Source organism: Triturus cristatus, chromosome 11 (genome assembly GCF_964204655.1).
Source record: "Triturus cristatus chromosome 11, aTriCri1.1, whole genome shotgun sequence".
In the NCBI taxonomy this organism is placed as follows: domain Eukaryota; kingdom Metazoa; phylum Chordata; class Amphibia; order Caudata; family Salamandridae; genus Triturus; species Triturus cristatus.
In genome coordinates this window covers 185,843,778-185,866,194 of record NC_140594.1, presented here as the reverse complement: position 1 = coordinate 185,866,194, position 22,417 = coordinate 185,843,778, and the positions used below count along the sequence as shown (strand labels likewise).

Sequence of the window (22,417 nt, the reverse complement as noted above, 5' to 3'; positions counted from 1 at the left end):
TACAAGGTGTACACTAGAACTAGTGACATCATATATCAGGCCAACTTCTCACAGGCAGGTACTACACCCCCACCTCCAGAGCTTACACCTTCATGTCTGGAGATTGAACGGGGCAACCTGAATTATTTTTCTCTCCCGCCTGATGTGGTAGACGTAATTTTGTCTGCCAGACGTCATTCCACCAAGTCTATCTATTCCTATAGGTGGTCCAAATTTGTCCTTTGGTGCGGAGAGAAGTCTATTGACCCTTTGAGGGCTTGTTTATCCAACATCCTTCAGTTTGCTCTCTCTCTTGCTCAGCAAGGTTTTGCTGTAGCTACTGTGAAGGGTTATTTATCGGCTTTGTCGCTTTCCTTTGTTTGCCGTATCAGCCATCCTTGTTTAAGTCACCCATTGTATTACGGTTCATTAAGGGCCTGACGAACAAATTTCTGCCCACTCCATTTATTGTGCCTCAATGGGACCTAAATCTTGTCTTTACTTACTTGATGGGTTCTCCCTTTGAGCCCTTGCATAAGTGTCCCTTGAGGCTGTTGTCTTTCAAAACAGTTTTTTTCATTTCCATTACCTCGGCAAGGAGGGTAAGTGAGCTTCAAGCTCTGAGTTCGAAACCCCCTTTCTTGACCATTCATGCTGAAAGAATGGCACTCAGGACCAGGGCTGCTTTTCTGCCTAAGGTGGTAACTCCTTTCCATCTGGGGCAGTCCATTACCCTTCCTACCTTCTATCCTCCCCCTCACCCTTCCAAGGAGGAGGAGCGGCTTCACCGCTTGGACCCTAAGAGGGCGGTGAGCTTTTACCTCGATAGGACTAAAGACTATCGAGTGGATGACCAGCTCTTCGTGGGCTTTGTTGGCCGCAGGAAAGGCAGAGTGGTGCACAAGCGCACCCTTTCCAGATGGATTATCTTGTGCATCAAGATATGTTACTCTTCGGCCGGTAAGGAACCCCCAGAGGGTATAAGGGCTCATTCTACCAGGGCAAAGTCTTCTACATCTGCCTTATCTAGAGGTGTTCCTGTGGAGGACATTTGTAGGGCGGCAACTTGGGCCTCCCTCCACACTTTCGCGAAGCATTACTGCTTAGATTCCGAGGTGAGGAGGGACGGCCACTTTGCTCATTCCGTCCTTCAGGACTTTTTGGTATAGAAGGGTGGACACACTCCTCCGGGAGTGGGACTGCTGTGGGAATCTTTTCAAAAAGTTGAGGAATCCACTGGCAGATGTATCCATCAGAAGAACAAGTTACTTACCTTTGGTTATGCTTTTTCTGGTGGATACAGTATCTGCCTGTGGATTCCTCACTGACCCACCTGCCTCCCTGTTGTCCAACCTTGTATACCTACAATAGTGATGAGGTGACAAGATTTGTCTATTGCTGTCAAAGGAAGTGTGTTATTTCTTTTGCTTTCCTGCATTGACTTCACACTGTGTGCGTTTGTTTGTATATTATGTACTGTGTATACTGTATATATTTTGTTGTCGGTCCGTCCGGAAGTGCGGAACTGACGTCATCACGCCGCTGAGGTCCTCTTATGGTTCCAGTGACGTCAGCGGAGCCGTGCATCTGTGACGTCGTTCTCGTCGGCGTGGAGAGCTACAAAAGTTTCCGAATGTTGCTGGCACAGGGGATATTCACAAGGTGAGGAATCCACAGGCAGATACTGTATCCACCAGAAAAAGCGTTACCGAAGGTAAATAACTTGTTCTAGGAAACAAAGGATTTATAGTTGATGAATCGTAGACCATTTATACATGGTTACAGCCGAAGGCACTTTACATAGCTCATAACGTATACGATAAAGTACCCCCACAGTACATTATCAGGATATAATGCATGTAATCCTAAAATTCCAGTTAAAAACCTGCTTCTAATTTCCATATTACAGTCAAGTTGTGATTACATGTAATGAGAATCACATGTAATAAATAATCTGAAAGAAACACGTTAGTTAGATTCCTCACCTTAGAATATCCCCAGGCGTCAGACTGGATCCGGAAGATTTTTCGTCAGCAATACCCCTTGCGCGTCGCTAGGCGTCGTCTGCGGCTCCGCGTCCGTCATCGGCGTTGTGCGCCGGAATGACGTAGTCGGAGTACTTAGACGCCGCCCTCGCGCGCTGACGTCAGTTCTTCTTTTTTCCGCGCCAGTAAGCGCAGATCCGGGAGAGCTACCCCTTTAGTCACTTTTTGACTAACTTTTTTCGATCCTTTTTGATCTTGTCTCGACTCCGGTGCCGGTAGGATGCCTGGTTTTAATGCCTGTGCTGACTGCAACTGCTTGATGTCGGTTACGGACCATCACCGCCGGTGCCTTTACTGCTTGGGCCTCGACCACGACGCGGAGTCGTGTTCGGACTGCAAGGCCCTGACCTCGAAGGCTAGACGGGAGTGGTCCCGTAAGTTTCTCGAGCTTTGCCACTCGGCTCCGCGCCCCTCTCGATCCCGGTCCAGGAGGAGGTCCAAGGATCGGTCGCGGAGCCGCAGCCGACGTCATCATCGCTCGTCTGGCTCCAAGTCTTCGGGTAAGTCGAAGCACTCCAAGAAGTCCAAGAGGCGACACCGCTCTTCGGACTCCCCTCGCCGGTCGCGCGACTCGGCCGAGGGTCAAGGTGGTTCCACCCCCGCGGCTCCAGCGGTGCCACAGGCGCCGCGCAAGTCCCCATACCCGCCGGTCCCTGGGACTGACGCGACGCCGGCGGAAGTCAGTGCCTTCCTCTCGGCCATGAGGAACCTGGCTCCGCCGTCGACGCTCGCTGGCGCGCCTTCGGGCCCCGCAGACCCGACTGGGCAACCTTGCCTGCCGGCGGCTCCGGCGCCGTCGACGGCTCCGGCCTCGACTCCGCAAGCGCCCGAGGGACCCGTTCCCGAGTCCCCGCCGACGGCGGTCGACCTCGTCACGCCTCCTCCGCCGGCGTCGACACCGGTACCACCTCCGACTCCGCTCGGCGTTGAGCCCCAGTTCAGCCCCGCTCCGGGCCCGGCACCGTTACGGCGTCGATGGACGCCGCGTTCGGCGCCGCTGGAGACACATTATGTCTATCGCCCGGCTCCGATCCTTCCTCCTGCATACCAGGAATCGGATGATGGGGGCGAATGGGAGGGATCCGAGGATCCTGTGGCCGTTCAGGCTCAACTGTCACAGGACTGGGCAGATGAACTGGGGGAGGCCAGTGGTCTGGATACCTCTCCAGACACTGGATTCATCTCTCCTCCGACTGTGGCTTCGGAGGAGGGTGCTGCTTTCTCTGTGGTGCTGCGCAAGGCGGCCGCAGCCCTTGGGCTCGAGCTACCTGCCGTGGCTGTGAGGACTAACGTCCTCACTGAGGTGCTTCAGTCTGCAGCAAGCTCCACTGAGCCTCTGCTGCCATTCAATGAGGCCCTCACTGACGTTCTGCAGGGCACCTGGTCCAAGCCCTCCACAGTTCCTCCTGTGGACAGGAACGTCGCCAGGCGCCACCGCCCTGCTCCGGGCGACCCCAGTTTTCTGTCCCAACACCCTACCCCCGAGAGCCTGGTTATCCAGGCCTCTACCTCCCAATCCTCCTTCCCGACCGCTCCGCCGGACCGGGATTCCAAGAGACTGGAACAGTTCGGCAAAAAGCTGTTCTCCTCCCTTAGTTTGGGCCTGCGGTCTTTGAACACCGCCTGTCTCTTGGACCGTTTTTCTCACTCTCTGTGGGATACGGTGGAGGACGTGCTGCCCCTGTGTCCGGAGGAGGTCCAGACACGACTTACCCAGGCTCTGGCCGATGGGAGGGATGCAGCGCGACATGCTATCCGATGTGGGCTTGACACTACGGACTCACTGGGTAGGGCGATTTCTACCTCAGTGGCGCTTAGACGTCACGCCTGGCTGCGGTCCACGTCCTTTTCGGGCGATGTCCAGAGCACCCTCATGGACATGCCCTTTGATGGCACTCGCCTTTTCGGCGAGAAAGCGGACAGTGCGCTGAATCGCTTTAAGGACTCCCGGGCTACGGCCAAGTCCTTGGGCCTCTCGGCCCCGCGGTCGCAAACTTCCGCCTTTCGCCCCTTTCGTGGCCAAGGAAGGGTGCCTCCTCACGTACGCCTATCCACCAGCCGCAGAACCAACCTGCGCGCGGTCGCGGACGTGGTTTCCGCTGAGGTGGTTCTGGAGGATGACGCGGTCAGCCCACATCCACCCCGGCAGCATCCGCCTCAAAGCCTTCCTAGTCCGAGCTTTCAGGCCAATTCCACGCCAGTGGGCGGCAGAGTTCGCCATCACCTGCTCCACTGGCGGTCCATCACATCGGACAGGTGGGTGCTGCAAATCGTCCGAAGGGGCTACTCCCTCCCCTTCGAGACGACCCCTCCAGCCATGCCACCGCAGCACCACCGTATCTCGGGGGATCATTTGAATCTTCTCCACGAGAAAGTTTCGGCCCTCTTGGCCAAGGGGGCCGTCGAGCGCGTTCCGAGCCCAGAAGTAGGTCGTGGTTGTTATTCCCACTACTTTCTGGTTCCCAAGAAGGGCAAAGGGGGCCTACGCCCTATCTTGGACCTCCGGAACGTCAATGCCTTCCTCCGGAAGGAAAGGTTCAAGATGTTAACTTTGGCTCAGGTTCTAGCTGCCCTAGACCCTGGAGACTGGATGGTAGCGTTGGACTTGCAGGACGCATATTTCCACATCCCCGTCCTGCCGGCCCACCGGCGTTACCTGCGGTTCACGGTGGGCCAAGAGCACTTTCAGTTTACCGTGCTCCCTTTCGGCCTCACCAGTGCCCCTCGGGTGTTCACGAAAGTGATGGCGGTGGTCGCAGCTCATCTGCGCAGATCAGGGGTTCCAGTCTTCCCCTATCTCAACGACTGGTTGTTGAAGGCAGGCTCGCCCCAGACAGTCGTCTCCCAACTCCAGACTACGGCGGATCTCCTGCATTTGCTGGGATTTTCCATCAACGTGCCGAAGTAACACCTGAGTCTCTCTCAGAAGCTCCTCTTCATCGGAGCGGTTCTCGATTCGGCGCAGTTCCGGGTCTATCCGCCGGAACAGCGGGTCCGGGATATTCAGGCCCTGATTCCCATCTTTCAGCCTCTATCCTGGGTTTCGGTCAGGCTAGTGTTGCGGCTTCTGGGGCTGATGGCCTCCTGCATCCTACTAGTGCATCACGCCAGGCGGCGCATGCGGGCTCTGCAGTGGGACCTGAAGTTTCAGTGGGCCCAGCATCACGGCAACCCGTCCGACCATGTCTTGATCTCGGAGGGCACTGCACAGCAGTTGCAGTGGTGGCTCACGGACCGCGATTGGGTCAAGGGCAAGAGCCTCTCCCTTCCCCAACCGGAGCATGTCGTAGTGACGGATGCGTCCCTCCTGGGATGGGGTGGCCATATGGGAGAGGTGGAGATCAGAGGCCTCTGGTCTCCGGCGGAGTCTCGTCTCCACATCAACTTGTTGGAGCTGAGAGCGATCCGACTTGCACTGAAAGCCTTCCTTCCCTCTGTCAGGGGAAGTGTCGTGCAGGTGTTCATGGACAACACCACCGCCATGTGGTATTGCAACAAACAGCGCGGGGTGTGGTCGTGGACCCTTTGTCAGGAGGCTCTGCGCCTCTGGACGTGGCTGGAACACCAGGGCGTCACCCTAGTGGTTCAACATCTGGCGGGCTCTCTGAACGCCAGAGCAGACGAACTCAGCCGCCGGTGCATGATGGATCACGAATGGCGTCTGAACTCCGAAGTGGCGCAAGGTCTCTTTCAGCAGTGGGGAGAGCCTTGGTTAGATCTATTCGCCACCGAAGAGAACGCGCAATGTCAGCAGTTCTGCGCGTTGGAATTTCCAAGGCGGCACTCGCTCGGCGACGCTTTTCGTCACGAGTAGAGTTGCGGTCTGTTGTACGCCTTTCCGCCTATACCACTTCTGCCCAGAGTGCTGAAGAAGATCAGGCACGACCGGGCCCAAGTCATCTTGGTGGCTCCAGATTGGGCACGAAGGTACTGGTATCCCGAGCTACTCAGTATGTTGACAGATCCTCCGATACGTCTGCCCCTTCGGGAGGATCTTCTGTCGCAGCAGCAGGGGACGGTCCTCCACCCGAACCTGTCCAGCCTCCACCTCCATGCGTGGAGATTGAGCGGCGGCAGTTGATGCCATTTGACTTGCCTCCTGAAGTCTGTGATATCATTCTGGCAGCCAGGCGTCCCTCCACAAAGACGGTATACGCCTGCTGGTGGAACAAATTTGTGGCATGGTGCACAGCAAAGGCTGTGGATCCCCTTTCCGCTCCTCTTTCTGAGGTTCTACTGTTTCTTCTTTCTTTGGCCCGGCAGGGCTCTGCCCTGGGCACCCTGAAAGGTTATCTTGCTGCCATCTCTGCCTTCTTGCGGCTTCCTGATCAGCCTTCTCTTTTCAAGTCCCCTGTAGTTACGCACTTTCTAAAGGGCATTACTCACACGTTCCCTCCTGTCCCTTTTGTAATGCCTCAGTGGGACTTGAATCTTGTTCTCACATTTCTAATGTGCGCTCCCTTTGAGCCTCTTCATAATTGTCCTCTTCGTCTGCTGACGCTTAAGACTGCTTTTCTGGTAGCCATCACCTCGGCTAGACGGGTGAGTGAGCTCCAGGCTTTATCTTCAAAGCCTCCTTTTCTCTCTGTTCATCCGGACAAGGTTGTCCTTCGGCCTCGTCCCTCCTTTCTTCCGAAAGTGGTGACTCCATTTCATCTTGGGCAGTCTGTCACCTTGCCCACCTTCTTTCCGCCTCCGCATCCTTCCAAAGAGGAAGAGAGGCTCCACCGTCTGGACCCAAAATGTGCGCTCTCCTTTTATCTGAACCGCACAAAGCAGTTCCGGGTGGACGACCAACTTTTCATTGGATACGTGGGTGCTAAGAAGGGGAAAGCTGTGCACAAACGGACCATCTCTCGGTGGGTCGTTTTGTGCATCAAAATTTGTTATTCCATGGCAAAAAAGGACCCTCCTGTTGGGCTGCGCGCCCATTCTACTCGGGCCACAGCGGCTACTACTGCTTTGGGACGGGGTGTCCCTTTGCAGGACATCTGTCAGGCGGCGACGTGGGCTTCGCTACACACGTTTGCCAGGCATTATTGCCTTGACAGCCAAGTCCGGAGGGATGGCTTCTCTGGCCGTTCTGTCCTCCAGGACTTTCTGGTGTGATCTTGGTTCGCAGACCCACCACCGGGGATGGTATTAATTGGGTATCTATTCTAAGGTGAGGAATCTAACTAACATGTTTCTTTCAGATGAACAAGTTACTTACCTTCGGTAACGATGTATCTGTAAGAAACATTAGTTAGTTAGATTCCTCACCGACCCACCTATCCTCCCCGTTCTGCGAACTGACATCTAGGGTGAAGGTTATCCTTTTCAGGCCCCTAGATTTTATTTTTGGCACCAGTGTCGGTCTTTGCATGGCTCTGCGTTCCTGGCGCGGAAAGCTATGTACAAGAACTGACGTCAGCGCGCGAGGGCGGCGTCTAAGTACTCCGACTACGTCATTCCGGCGCACGACGCCGACGACGGACGCGGAGCCGCAGACGACGCCTAGCGACGCGCAAAGGGGTATTGCTGACGAAAAATCTTCCGGATCCAGTCTGACGCCTGGGGATATTCTAAGGTGAGGAATCTAACTAACTAATGTTTCTTACAGATACATCGTTACCGAAGGTAAGTAACTTGTTCAACGATGTATCTGAAAGAAACACATAGTGATAGATTCCTTACCTTAGAATTACCCCCAGGCGTCAGACTGGATCTGGAAAGTTTTCGTCAGCAGTACCCCTGTGCGTCGGAAGGTAGCGTCGTGCGGCTCCGCCTCCGTCGTTGGCGTCGTGGTCGCCGATATGACGTCGCAGCAGCTACTTAGACGCCGCCCTCGCGCGCTGACGTCAGTTCTTTCTTTTTCCGCGCCAGCAATCTCCGATCCGGAGAGAGCGGTACCCCGAGTCAATATTTGACTGAGTTTTTCGAGGCATTTTTTCTCTTCTTTCTCGATCGACTCCTGGTGCCGTATGGATGCCCGGTTTCAAGTCCTGCGGGGATTGTCATCGAACGATGTCAGTGACGGACATGCACCGCTTGTGTCTCTACTGCCTGGGGCGCAACCACGACCCCAAGTCGTGCCCCGATTGCAGGACCATTGCGCCGAAGACTTTGCGGGAGCGGTCCCGAAAGTTACTTGAAGTCCGGCATTCGGCTCCGTGCCGCTCAAGGTCCCGGTCCCGTGGGAGGTCGAGGGACCGGTCGCGGAGCCATCACCATCGTTCTTCGGGATCGAAGTCTTCGCACTCGGGGTCAGGTAAGGCGAAGCATCACAAGAAGTCGAAGAAGCGCCATCGCTTACCGACTTCCTGTGCTGAGGGTGCGGGTGGTGCCTCCCCCGCAGCTCCGGCGGAGCCTACCGTGTCGCCGTCGGCCTACCTGCCCTTCCCGGGTCCGTCGACGACTCCGGCCCAGCCGCAGGAATTTCTGACAGCCTTGGCCCGCATCTTTGGGCCGCCGGGCACTGCTGGCGTGCCTTCGGGCCCAACTGGGGGTCCTCGCCCTGTACTGTCGGCAGCCCCGGCTCCGGCATGGCTGTCTGTTTCAGCCCCGGCACCGCAGGGCCCCCAAGGATCCAGGCCTGGATCTCGGTCGACGCCGGTTGACCTCGTGACACCTCCACCGACCCCAGGCACCACCTCCGACGTCGCCTGTGCCCCCGGACGATGTCGTCCCTGGTTTCAGCCCTGAAGTGGACACGGCGCCTAACGGCACCGCTCGACGCCGATTTAGACGCCGATGGGGTGTTTTTACCCCTATGTCCACCAGCCTCCGCATTTTTGTCCTGTTTCACAGCCTTTGGTGGAAGGGAAGGACTGGGAGGGGTTCTGAGGACCCTCTCACAGCACAGTGAGTTTGTTCCGGACTGGGTTGAGGATTTGGGGGATGCCAGCGGTCTTGTCACCTCTCCTGACCTTGGCATGCTAACTCCTCCTACCGTGGCTACGGAGGAGGGGGCAAGTTATGCAGTGGTGTTGCGTAGGGTGGCCGAGGCTCTCCACCTCGAACTCTCTACAGTGGCCGTCGGGACTAACCTTCTGACAGAAGTGCTTCAGCCGGCGTCAACCTCTGCGGAGCCACTGCTGCCCTTTAATGATGCACTTTAAGATGTTCTTTTGGGCACCTGGTCCAGGCCCAACACAGGGGCTCCTGTGTATAGGAACGTGGCCCGAAGCCATTGCCCTGCCCGGGCGACCCCCACTTTCTCTCCCAATACCCCACCCCTGAGAGCTTGGTTGTCCAAGCCTCTACGTCCCAAAGCGCCTTCCCTACCGCCCCTCCGAATAGGGAATCCAAGAGACTAGAACAGTTTGGGAAAAAGATTTTCTCTTCCGCCAGTTCAGGGCTGCGGTCTGTTAACACCACATGCCTCTTGGGCCATTATTCCCACTCTGCGTGGGATACGGTGGCGTAGGTGCTGCTTCAGTGTCCGGAGGATGCCCAGACAGTGCTCTCCAAAGTTATTGCTGAAGGGAGAGATGCGGCAAAGTTCACAGTCTGATGTGGCCTCGACACTGCTGACTCGCTCAGCAGGGCGATTTCCACGACAGTGGCGCTCCGCCGCCACGCCTGGCTGAGGTCTACTGGCTTCTCGGGGGGAGGGGGGGGGGGGAGTGTCCAGAACACCCTGATGGACTTTCCCTTTGATGGCATTCGCCTTTTTGGCAACAAGGCAGATAGTGTGCTGGAGCGTTTTAAGGACTCGCTGGCTACGGCCAAGTCCTTTGGCCTTTCGGCCACTCGCCCTCCTCCGCCTTCTGCTTTTTGCTCCTTTTGTGACCACAGAAGGGGCTCCCCAACATGTTCGCTCCAGAGCCACAGGCCGCAGCAGCAGCAGTCCGCGGGCGTGGGAGGCAGGTCAGGGGACCAGTGGGCGGGTCAGTCCACCTCCACCCTTGCCACCACTGCCTCTAAACCTTCCTAGTCCGGTTTTTCAGGCCCATCAAGCGCCAGTGGGCCACAGGATTCACCATCACCTCCTCCACTGGCGCACCATCACTACGGACAGGTGGGTTTTACAAATAGTCCGAAGGGGCTACTCCCTCCCCTTCTAGACTACCCCTACAGCCATGCCACCCCAGTACCACCGCATGTCAGGGGATCACTTGGCACTTCTTCAACAGGATGTTGTGGCCTTCTTGGCCAAGGGGGCCATCAAGCGCGTTCCTGCACCAGAAGTAGGTCGTGGTTGTTATTCCCACTACTTTCTGCTGCCCGTACCTCCGGAACGTCAATCGTTTTCTCTGGAAGGAGAAGTTCAAGATGTTAACTCTGGCTCAGGTCTTGTCTGCCCTCGACTCTGGAGACTGGATGGTAGCGTTGGATCTGCAGGACGCATATTTCCATATTCCCGTCCTGCCGGCCCACATGAGTTACCTGCGGTTTACGGTTGCCACATGCACTTTTAGTTTACCGTGCTCCCCTTTGGCCTCACCAGCGCCCCTCGGGTGTTCACAAAAGTGATGGCTGTGGTCGCAGCTCATCTGCGCAGATCAGGGATTCCAGTCTTCCCCTATCTCAGCGACTGGCTGTTGAAGGCGGGATCGCCCCGGGCAGTCGTCTCCCACCTCCAGACTACGGCCGACCTCCTGCATTTGCTGGGGTTCTCCATCAATGTGCTGAAGTTGCACCTGATTCCCTCTCAGAAGCTCCTCTTCATCGGAGCGGTTCGGAATACGACGCTCTTTCGGGTCTATCCTCTCGAACGGCGAGTCCAGGATATTCAGGCTCTGATTCCGATCTTTCGGCCTCTATCCTGGGTTTCGGTCAGGCTGACCCTGAGGCCGCTGGGCCTCATGGCCTCCTGCATCCTGCTGGTCGATCATGCCAGATGGCATATGTGGGCTCTGCAGTGGGACCTGAAGTTCTAGTGGGCGCAGCATCAGGGGAACCTTTCCGAGTCCGTCCAGATTTCGGAGGGCACTGCAAGACAGTTGCAGTGTTGGCTCACAAACCGGCATTGGGTCAATGGCAGATCGCTCTCCCTTCCCCAACTGGAGCACACAGTGGTGACGGGTGCGTCCCTCCTGGGATGGGGCGGTCACATGGAAGAGGCGGAGATTAGGGGCATCTGGTCTCGGGCAGAGTCCCGGCTCCATATCAACCTTCTGGAGCTTTGGGAGATCCGGCTTGAACTGAAGGCGTTCCTTCCCTATGTCAAGGAGAGAGTAGTGCAGGTGTTCACAGACAACACCACCGCCATGTGGTACTGCAACAAACAGGGCGGGGTGGGATCGTGGACCCTGTGTCAGGAGGCTCTGCGCCTCTGGACATGTCTGGAACACCGGGGCATTTCCCTGGTGGTTCAACACCTGGCAGGTTCACTGAACGCCAGGGCGGACCAACTCAACCACAGGTGCATGATGGATCACGAATGGCGTCTTCATTCCAACGTGGCGCAAGGTCTCTTTCGACAGTGGGGAGAGCCTTGGTTAGATCTGTTCTCCACCGAAGAGAATGCGCAATGTCTGCAGTTCTGCGCGTTGGAATTTCCAAGGCTGCACTCGCTCGATGCTTTTCGTCGCGAGTGGAGTTCCTTTCTGTTGTGTACGCCTTTCCGCCAATACCACTTCTGCCCAGAGTGCTGAAGATCAGGCGCAACCGGGCTAAAGTCATTCTTGTGGCCCTGGACTGGGCTCGAAGAGTATGGTATCCTGAGCTACTCAGTATGACCATCGATCCCCCGATCCGACTGCCTCTTCGGGAGGATCTTCTGTCACAGCAGCAGGGGATGGTCCTCTACCTGAATCTGTCCAGTCTCCACCTCCTTGCGTGGAGATTGAGCGGCGGCAGTTGATTTCTTTTGACTTGCCTCCTGAAGTTTGTAATGTTACTCTGGCGGCCAGGCGGCACTCCACTAAGTTGGTATACGCCTGCAGGTGGAACAGCAGGTGGAATAGCAAAGGCTATGGATCCCCTTTCTGCCCTTCTTTCTGAAGTCTTACTGTTCCTTCTTTCGTTGGCCCAGCAGGGCTCTGCTCTGGGCACTATCAAGGGCTACCTTTCTGCTATTTCGGCCTTTCTCAGGCTCCCTGATCAGCCCTCTCTCTTCAAGTCCCCGTTGTAAATAGATCCCTCAAAGGCATTACTCACCTTTTCCCTCCTATTCCTTTTGTGATGCCCCAGTGGGACTTGAATCTGGTTCTTACATACTTGATGTGTGCTCCCTTTGAGCCTCTTCACAACTGTCCTCTACATTTCTTGACTCTGAAGACAGCTTTCCTGTTTACCCTCACCTCTGCTAGGCGAGTGAGTGAGCTCCAGGCTCTTTCTTGTAAACCTCCTTTTCTGTCTGTCCATTCGGACAAGGTTGTGCTCGGAACCCGTCCATCTTTTCTGCCAAAAGTTGTCACTGCTTTTCACATCGGGCAGACCTTCACTTTGCCCACCTTCTTTCCGCCTCCTTCTAGAGAGGAAGAGAGGCTCCACCGTCTGGACCCAAAACGTGCGCTCTCATTTTACCTCAATCGCACACCACAGTTCCGGGTGGATGACCAGCTCTTTGTTGGCTACATTGGCACCAAGAAAGGTCCAGCCATACACAAGCAAACTATCTCTCGGTGGGTCGTCTTGTGTATTAAAGCCTGTTACTCTTTGGCTAAAAAGGAACCTCCGTTGGGGCTGCGCGCCCATTCTACCAGGGTGACGGCTGCCACTACGGCATTGGGACGTGGTGTCCCCTTACAATACATCTGTCAGGCAGCTACGTGGGCCTCGCTGCACACTTTCACTAAGCATTACTGCCTGGACAGCCAAGTCCGGAGAGCGTCTCTGGCCGTTCTGGTCTCTGAGACTTCCTGGTGTGATTTTGGTTCGCAGACCCACCACCTGGGTTGGTATTGCTGGGGTATCTATTCCAAGGTAAGGAATCTATCACTATGTGTTTCTTTCAGATGAACAAGTTACTTACCTTCGGTAACGATATATCTGTAAGAAACATTAGTAGTGATAGATTCCTTATCGCCCCACCCATCCTCCCCATTCTGCGAACTGATTTCTAGGGTTAAGGTCATCCCTTTCAGGGCCCTAGTTTCAAGGCACCAATGGTCAGTATCTTGCTAGGCTCTGCATCCCTGGCGCGGAAAGTCGTATACAGAACTGATGTCCGCGCGCGAGGGCGGCGTCTAAATAGCTGCCGCGACGTCATCTCCGCGACCACGCCACCAACGACGGACGCGGAGCCGCACAACGCCACCTTCCGATGTGCAGGGGTACTGCTGACGAAAACTTTCCGGATCCAGTCTGACGCCTGGGGGTAATTCTAAGGTAAGGAATCTATCACTAATAATGTTTCTTACAGGTATATCGTTACCGAAGGTAAGTAACTTGTTCATCAGCTTATAACATTTGAGTTGTGCGGTCATAATACTTGCTGGGAAAGGAAATGGGTGATGGTGACTTGGCTCCAGGTACTTTTTGTATTTGGGATACTGCCAAGAGTGGCTGGGGAGGGTGTTAGAACACCAGGTACAGTTAATGTTTTTTGTCAAACTCTTAGGCTTTCCACTTGTTATCTATTTAATATCATTGTTCACCCCTCAGTAGGAAACAACCCAATTATTGACAGTTCCGGAAGCTCCCTATCTCAGGAAAGCAAACATATTAGGGAGGGTTTGCATGGTTCATTAGAGTTAAAAATAAGTTTCAGACTTGCAAAAAATGCCCTTTGTGTTGGATTGTGAATCACATGGCGAAGTGACGTGAAGGACCATTTCACTTCTTATTACAGGTTGCAAATGTATATATCAATGTTTTGGTACCCTAATTGCAGTCACAAACCTTTGACGCAAATCGGAAGTTTCAAAGTAGGTAGTCTCCATTAGCAAAGGGGAACCTATCTGAAACAGACAGCTTCCACTTTGTCAATGCCCGCATCGGAAGGAGCAGATAGCGCCCACTTTGTGAATGTCCACAACGGGCATCAGGGAGGGAGAGGCACTTGCCTAGAGGATCACTACATTATCTGAATGCCAACTTTCATTTTTGAAAGCAGATCCTGTCTCTTTTTGCCATCTGATGAATGTTATAGCAATAACCTCAGCAGACATCCTGAATCAAAGCATCATTCTAGAATGCTTATTGTTGATGATTTTTAGTGCTACAGGATTGGGTAAATAGAACAATTTTTCTTTTCATTGTATAGCCCTTTTATGGAACAGGGACTGCTTTCCAGTGAAAATGTTGTAATTCAGGGAATACCAGTTAAGGGTTAGTGAACTGGTGTGTCTCGAAGGCCTCCACCCTTGGCTTTTCAGCCTTTGCAATGAGCCATAAAACACATCCTCTCCTACAAATAATAAAGACGCAGGACTTTTTGAGTCTTCTTCCTAATGGCGGATTTCTGCTGCACCTGATTAGCACTCATTCGCAGCTCAAAAGTCAGGTTGAATCGTAAAACAGTAATTGTGCAAATATAAATACACGGCTGCTTTTCGACTGAACCTCTATTATTTGGGCCCTTTGTCTCTTGATGTTTAGTTTTAACAGTTTTGTGATGTCATTTTTTATGGCGTGAACACCAAAGCAGACCTTAAATGAAAATGTTATTATTCTGCTTTGGGTCATATGTTAAATAACCTTATTCTTTCTCTTTCAAAACAACCTGTGACTGTGGTACATAGAACCTAGCGGTTTGTGTTAATCTTTAACCAGTGTCAGTGGAATTGTTTATTGAATGATAACTAGATAGAATATATTCGTACTGATTTATAGCCTCCCTTTAGCTCTACATTTATCATGTTTTTCTTGTTTTAAATTTTTAAGGGAAAATACATTTTGACTCCTAGCCCCATCACGTATGCAGAAGAGCAGCTACTGCATTTCTTTGGGCAGCTGTTGGGTATTGCAATCCGCGCAGATCTTCCGCTACCTCTGGACCTGCTGTCCTCATTCTGGAAGATGATTGTAGGCGAGCCGCTCGATCCTGATGCTGATCTTCTGGAAGCTGATGTACTCACGTATAACTACATCAAAAAATTTGAAAATGTAATTTCTTTAACTTAATCTACCGCTTATTTATGTATCCACCATACATTGTACACATGCTGACCTTTTAGCTTAGCATCACTGACTAACATGGTGGTGTCTGTTATAAAGTTTTACTTTTTATTCTTCTATGAATATTCTCATATGTGCAAATATCTAAATGCTTGTCTCACATAGGACAGTGTAAAAATGCACTACCGGTGTGCGATTTCCACTGAAAATGTCTTAGAGACAGATTCGTCCAATCAAATGTCACTATGTAATGTTTACTGTGATGGATATTTCTAAATGTAGATTAATCACACCCTTTGACTCTAGACTTGATTCAGAGATTTTCCTTAGCAGTGCTCCCACGACCCAGTATGTGGTCATTTACTGCTCCACTGCGACTGTGTATCAGTACAGAAGTTTCTTTCTTTCCATGTCTTGTGATACGGATCTAGAGCTCTGCTCCCAACTTTGCCAGTGTTCTTACATTTTCAAAACGTTCAACAGTATTCTAAGTAACGCTGTCCGTCCTTAAAGCGACAGACATGAAGTTATGTTGAGACTGCAAGAAACAGATATCTGCTAGAGACTACTAGCTGCAGATTCCTTAACGTAGAATTATCCCCAGGGGTGAGACTGGACCCGGAAAACTTTCTTGCCCAGCATCTCTGCACGCTGGGGGGGCGGTACCCCGTGACTCCGCCCGACGTCCTCCGCGGGCGTGATGTCAGCGAGGTCACATAAGCCCCACCCCGGCGCGCTGATGTCAGTTTTCAACGCGGTTCCGGATTGTGTTCCTGGCCTGTTTCAGGCCTCCTTTTTTTTCCGCTTTGAGAACAGTGTGCGAATGCATTCGAGCTTCAAGACGTGCTCGTCTTGCGCGCGCCAGATGTCGGCGATGGATCCTCACCCCATCTGCATGTGGTGTTTGGGGGAGCACCACGACTCTACAGATTGTGAGGCATGTCAACAAATGAAGCTGAAGTCCCGGCGGGAGCGCCGGTTGAAACTCCTTTCAGCACGCTTGTCCAGGTCCATCTGTCCCCCACGGACGGCTTCAAGACCTGCCACTTCCGTCTCCGACATCGTCCTTCTCCCAGGCCGCAAGGGCGTCGCTCACCTGTTGGTAAGTGTTGCAGTGTGTCCCCGAGGCCCGGTCCCCGGCCTGTTGGGGGCGTTGGTTCTCCGCGGGTGGTGCAGCCCCGCGCGTCGCCACCCTATCCGCCGTTCCCCGGCACGGGGCGACCAGAGCCCAGATGGAGGCCTATGCGGCGGCCTTGCAGGCCTCTTTGGCTCTTCTCCTTCTCTTCCTGGGACGTCTGCAGATCTCTTGCCGCGTGCGGGGACCTTCTCCTTCTCTTCCTGGGACGTCTGCAGATCTCTTGCCGCATGCGGGGACTCCTGCGAAGTCGCCGGCGTCTCCGGCTCCGACAGGTTCGGAGGATGTGGTGCTGTCGGGGTGCGGCCCTTCAGGGTTCTCTCCTTCAGACCAGCGCGCCTCTGCATCGCCGCAAACCCCGCGGGGGTCCCTGTGGTGTCGCAGGAGGTTGCCGGGGCTCGGGCGTGTCCTCGAGTCCACCTCGGTCTTCTGGGCAGGCGGCGGCCTTGTCTGAGGCCGAGGTGATGCTGCTCAGGTGCCGGCGGCTGCTGGCCCTGGTGGTGCCGCAGGGGCCGACTAGGGGTCGGGGCGTGTCCCCGGGCCCCACTCGTCCCTCCACGCAGGCGGCTGTCTCATCGGAGGTCGAGTCGATGCCTTTTCGGCGCCGCTCCTTAGTCGCCCCGGCTCCGACCCCTCCTCGGTCTCCTGCGCCGCGTGTTGTAGCAGAGGTCGTTCCAGCGTCCACTTCGGCGCCGGTCGACATTGACCTGACGCCTGGGGGCGTCCTGCCACGGGGGACCCGGTGCCCCAGCCTCTTCTGCACCGCCACCATCCTGCTCCGCATGATCCTGTCTGTCTTTCCCTCAACCCTTCTACCAGGGGCCCTCTTTTACAGACTGCCTTTCCCTCCTTGCCATCGGTGTTGTCTCCCCCGTCACGGGAGACCCGGTGGTTATATTCCTGGGGGCACAACCTCTTGGTGGTTAGATTCCTGGGGGCACAACCTCTCCGCCTCCTCCATTGCTGCTTTGCAGGCCCTTAACACTCTTTGTATGTTGGCCAGGGCCACTTCTTGCTTGTGGGATTCAGCGGAGTCCCTTACGTCTTCTGCTTCTCAGGAGGGTGCCTGCGTTGATCTGCGGCACCATGTGTTGGATGGCCGGGAGCTGGCGGGTTTATTCTTTGCTCGGCTCTGGACGTTTCGGAGGTACTTGGTCGTACCATGGTTACTTCGGTGGCCCTTCATCGCCATGCCTGGCTACGGGATAGTATTTTCTCTGAGAACGTTAGAGAACGGCTGGTTGACCTTTCCTTTGATGGCACTCTGTTGTTCCTCATCCCTGTGCATTCTGCCAGTCAGAGGTTTCTTGCGGGGCTTCGTCCTCCTCCTCCTCCTCCCCCTCAGTGACCTGACTGTCGGTCTGTGTTTTGGGAGGTGTTCTCCGTTGTTTTTCCTGGGGCCTTGTAACAGGTAGCCAGGGTTGTGTGTTCTCTATGGTTCCTATGCCCTTGGGGTCCTTTTGTTGGGCCCTTGGTGCTGTTGGCTGCTGGTCCGGCACTTTGTTGACTTGTGGTTTTGGCTGTTGGTAAGCATGGTAGGCCATGAGATTAGGCCTTCTGTGCCTTCTTTACTGGCTGCTTGGTAAGCCGTATTTCTGTTTTGTCCCCTGCTGCGAAAAATTCTTTCCTAAGAGGTGTTCCCATGGTTCTTGGGACGTTACCTACCCTATGTGGGGTACTTAGCTCTGTCCTGTGCTGGGGAGGAGTGGTCACCCTTTCCGGGTTCCTTGCTCTCCGTGGCGTCACGGTATGTCGCAGGTGCGATCTTCTTGCCAATTGTATTGGAGCAGCTTGCGCTAGATCCGTCCTTCCCCTTGTCGCTACGTCGCTTGGCCGGTCTGGCCTGCTGTCTGCGGCATTGGGTTGTAGCGGTTCTGCATTTTTGTCTTGTGTTTTGGCTTGGTCCTCGGTCTGATGCTCCAGAGAGTATGGCTTTCCTTGGCCTCTGTGTTCTGGTGGCAGGCTTAGTCCGTCCTCCGTCTCTTTTTCTTTTCTGCCAGTTCCTCCACTTCTTCGTCGGTCAGTGTGTGTCTTGGCCCTCCCTGGCCTCTGCCTTCGGCTGGCGTCTGCCTTGTCCGGGGTGCGCTGTCCGTGGTGTTGCCTGTTACTGGCGGTGCATGCCAGTGCAGGCCTGCTTGTTCTTCTCCTCCGTTGTGATCTTGATGTGTTTCCTTGCGCCCCTGCCTCTGGTTGCGTTGGTGCTTCCGCCTGTGCTGTTGGCAGTGGCGCTATTCCGGCCTTGCCCGCTGCTTGCGGCCGATGTGTATTCAGCTCTTTTCTATCACTATGCCTGTGTTTCTTCTGGTGGGCCCTGCCTTTGGTTCTACCTCTTCTCACTGGGTTCGAGGTGGCCCTTGCGTTCCTTGAGGCTTTTGGGGCACTGTATGCCCCTGCGGGGTGTTGGGTGCTCTCTTTCTCTTGGTTGGGCTTGGATATACTGGCCCTTTCCTTCTTGTGCCATGTCCCCTGCTGGGGCCCGTGTCTCTCCTGGTGGGGAGGCTCTCTCGCAGGCCCTCCTCCCGTCTGGGAATGGCTAGGGTATCTATTCTACGTTAAGGAATCTGTGGCTAGTAGTCTCTATCAGATGTACAAGTTACTTACCTTCGGTAACGATGTATCTGGTAGAGCCGATTCTAGCCGCAGATTCCTTCACGACCCACCCTTCCTCCCCGTTCTGCAAGGACCCTCAACTTGGTTTTCTGCACTAGCCCCCCTCTGGGTGGCTTGTCTTCTGTGGGGGTCCTTTTCGTTTTCTGCCAGTCGGACTTCCCTCCAGCTGGGTTCTCTCCAGGGTAGGAGCCTGCTTTTACTCTTTTCCCTTTGTTGTTACAATTTCTGATCCCCTTGCAGTCTTCTACGCTGGGGGTTCTTTTGCCTGTCCTTGGCCTCCTGCTCTTTTCAGAGGCTCTGGCCCTCCTTGACTGTGTAGTCTGGGGTGGATTGCTGTTGCCCCTCTGTTCCGGGCTTGTGGCCCTTTGCTGTGTGGTCTATGGTGGCAGTCTCTCTCTCTCTCTTACAGCATTTTCCAATGCTTGTGCCTCCAGCCCGGCTCTCGCCTTGGCTGGCACGGTGGTTCCGCGCAGGGGTGCTTTCCACTCTCCCTACTGTGACTTTACTGATGTGGTCTTCTGGTACTTTTGTGCTGCCTGGTGCTACCACCTGGCTTACACAGTTGTTCCTCAGAGGTGGTCTGCTCTCTTCCTGTTTTGGCTTTCCTGTTGTAGCCTCCTGGCGCCTCAGTGCCGCCTGGTGCTGTTCCTCACCTTTTGTCTCTCTCTCTCTCTTTGTTTCTCTGGTTTTTTTGCACACTGTTCCCATGCTCTCCTCAGTTTTGTTGTGATGGCTCCGCATTGTGGCGCTGAAAAGTTCTCCGAAGCAAACTGACGTCAGCACGCCGGGGTGGGGCTTATGTGACCTCGCTGACATCACGCCCACGGAGGACGTAGGGCGGACTCACGAGGTGCCGCCCCCCGGCGCGCAGAGATGCTGGCCAAGAAAGTTTTCCGGGTCCAGTCTCAAGCCTGGGAATAATTCTACGTTAAGGAATCTGCGGCTAGAATCATCTCTACCAAATACATCCTTACCGAAGGTAAGTAACTTGTACGTCAGTCATGGTCCTGCACGAGGTATGTTTTTGGTACCTGGGCACTGGTCACAACTTCGTTATGGGACAAGTGTGCCCTCATGCACCCAAAGATGATTTGAGGGCCAGGAGGTGAAACTCTGTCACCAAACACAAGAAGTGGTTGCTTTTAAAGCATAGGTCCAGCTCCTGCTCAAGGTAACGCTCCTGGTCACAAGACCGTTCTTGCAAAAAATCTAAATCTTCGGGTATGTGAAAATTTAAGTCCAAGCACAAAAGCATGAAAAGTCGAAGTGGGACTCTACCCCATCCAGCCACTCGAAATGCCACAAGGAGGTGCAAGGACGTCAACTCAAAAATTGGCGCCTTTACAAAGTCCGTACCGATTCCACAGTTGACCAGGCATGCATGAGTTTCCGTGAGTAGACATCGACTCCAAAGCATAAAGTGTCCTTCACAGAGATCATGCTGCAGGATTTATGGTGTGATTCCTGTCCCCTCTTGCATGCTTTCAGGCTCCAAAGAATCTCAAGGATCTCCAGTGTGAATACCACTGGAGGATCTGCACCTGACACAATCTGACCCCTTATGACCTGTTACTGTGTCCGAACCAAATCTGGGTCAGATTTGCATGCTGGCGCCACGGTCTGTGCCTTTTCTCACCGCAGTGTGATTCGTACTCCACCAGCACTGATAGCCGACCTGGTGCCAATGTCGAACCAAATCAAGTCTGATGTGGCGCTAAGAAATTAAGAGTACAGCCGGTTGTTATACAGCCGGACTCTAATCCGAGGTCTTTGCCTCAATACCTCTACCAGCAAAGACTCCATTCTCTTTCTTTGGTCTAATTCTGACCCAGTGCAGGAGGCACATATTTCCCCTCAAGAATCAGAACATGATGAGGAAAAAGGTACATTGCTCCACCTCACTGATAATGCACTTTATCTAGACCTGCAAAAGGCCAGCTGGCTAGATAGTCTCCTGAAGCCGAGCTTCACTTGCCACGTGGACCACCGACAGAAGAAAGTGTCTTCATTGCATTGATGGTTTAATGGGCGTCCGAGAAACTAGACCTGCAGTTCCAGAGATATCACTCTTGCCATCTGCTTCGGTCATCTCAAGACCATAGCCTTACACTCCCCAAGATTAACAAGTCTCCTTCTGGTGGCTGTGCTTTTGGTTATCTAGCAGCTAAATATTTGAATGCCCTTCACCATTCTTTGAAGTAGACAGCCTTTTATCTCCCCTTCAGGAAAGCTCCCAAGACCATGCTTTTCAAGTGATAAGTAGCGGAAAGGTGTCTGTTAAACATTTTTATCTTTAGCGCCAGGACGGTCTTTGGGCAACAGATGCAGTTTTTACGCTAAGATAATATAACATAACATATCTGATAGAGACATCTAGCCACAGATTCCTTAACTTTTGAATTCTCCCCAGGCGCTAGTCTGGATCCGGAAATTTTTTCAGCAGTCCCTCTGTGCGGCGGGAGATGACATCTTACGGCTCTGCGATGACGTAGACTCCGGTCATGACATCACTGGAGTCATATAAGTCCCCTCCGGTGCACGGACATCAGTTTCTTCTTTTCCGTGCTGTGACAAGGATCCAGAGAAGCGGTTCCTCAGGTCGATTTTCTCAACCTACTTCGACACCTCGTGTCGGTGGAACAGTGTCCCTTTGTCAAATGTCGACAGGTTTCAAACCTTGTGGGCCGTGTCGTTAACATATGTCGATTACGGACCCGCATAAAATTTGTTTGTGGTGCCTATGTGAACACATCACAACGCCGAGGAGTGTGGTTCCTGCCAGAAAATAAAACCAAAGTCGTTGAAGGAGCGGTGTTTAAAGTTGATGGCGGTGCGCAAATCACGATCTCTGAGGCTTCCCAGCCTCTGTCTTCGTCGTCCCGGGAAGAACATTTGCAGGGTCAATCTAGGAGGTTGAAGTTGTGGCATTTTCAGACTTCACCGCGTGGAGACTCTGTCTCCCTTGGCTCCTCTCGCACAACGGTTGAGGAAGCCGTACGCGATTCTGCACCACGTCTCTCCGTTTTTCCCGGAGCAGATGCGTCGATGGCTCAGATGAGGGAATATTATGATTCCTTACACCTAGTGATTGGAACTCCATCTCCCTCTAGGCCCGAAGCAGGTGAGTGGGACGCCGTCTGAGTATTTGTCCTTGGTGATGGTGGGGTCATCGAAGTCAATGGAATGGCACCGGTTAACGTCGGCTGACGTCGCTTTAGCGCAGGCTCACAGTCCTTCGGAATCATTGCCTACGACGCTGGTCTTTGACCATCCTACTCCGACATTGACATTGGCAGCACTGGTCGAAGTCAACTCTCCTTCCCAGTCAACGTCGTGACGGCGCCGCTTCTGCATCATACGGAGTCAGCCATGCAAACTGAGGGGATTGTACGATTTGTGGCCCCTGTCCAGGTCCACCTGTATCAACTGGGGCTCGACTTCTTCATCCCATTTCCGACACCAATGTGTTTCAGGTGGAGGAGAGCTGGATTACTGCTTTTGATGAGGCTAGTGGGCTGGATTATTTGCCAGCATCGGGTTTGCTTTCTTTCCCTAGTCTTGCGACAGAGGCAAGTTCCTCCTTTGCAGACATGCTGAGGAAAGTGGCAGCAGTCTTTTTTTTTATAGTCAAATTTGTATTCGTTTTTGAGAGACCAGC

General features: G+C 53.8%; 1 protein-coding gene across 2 annotated transcripts in view; it reads left to right on the top strand.

The window, feature by feature from the left end:
* HECTD4 (HECT domain E3 ubiquitin protein ligase 4) overlaps positions 1–22,417 on the top strand; it is a 2,430,065-nt gene that overhangs the window by 2,217,719 nt on the left and 189,929 nt on the right. For both annotated transcript variants that reach the window (XM_085634374.1, XM_085634373.1), the window contains one exon: positions 14,781–15,002. In XM_085634374.1, coding sequence (XP_085490500.1) covers positions 14,781–15,002 — 222 coding nt within the window. The remainder of the gene's footprint in view (positions 1–14,780; positions 15,003–22,417) is intronic.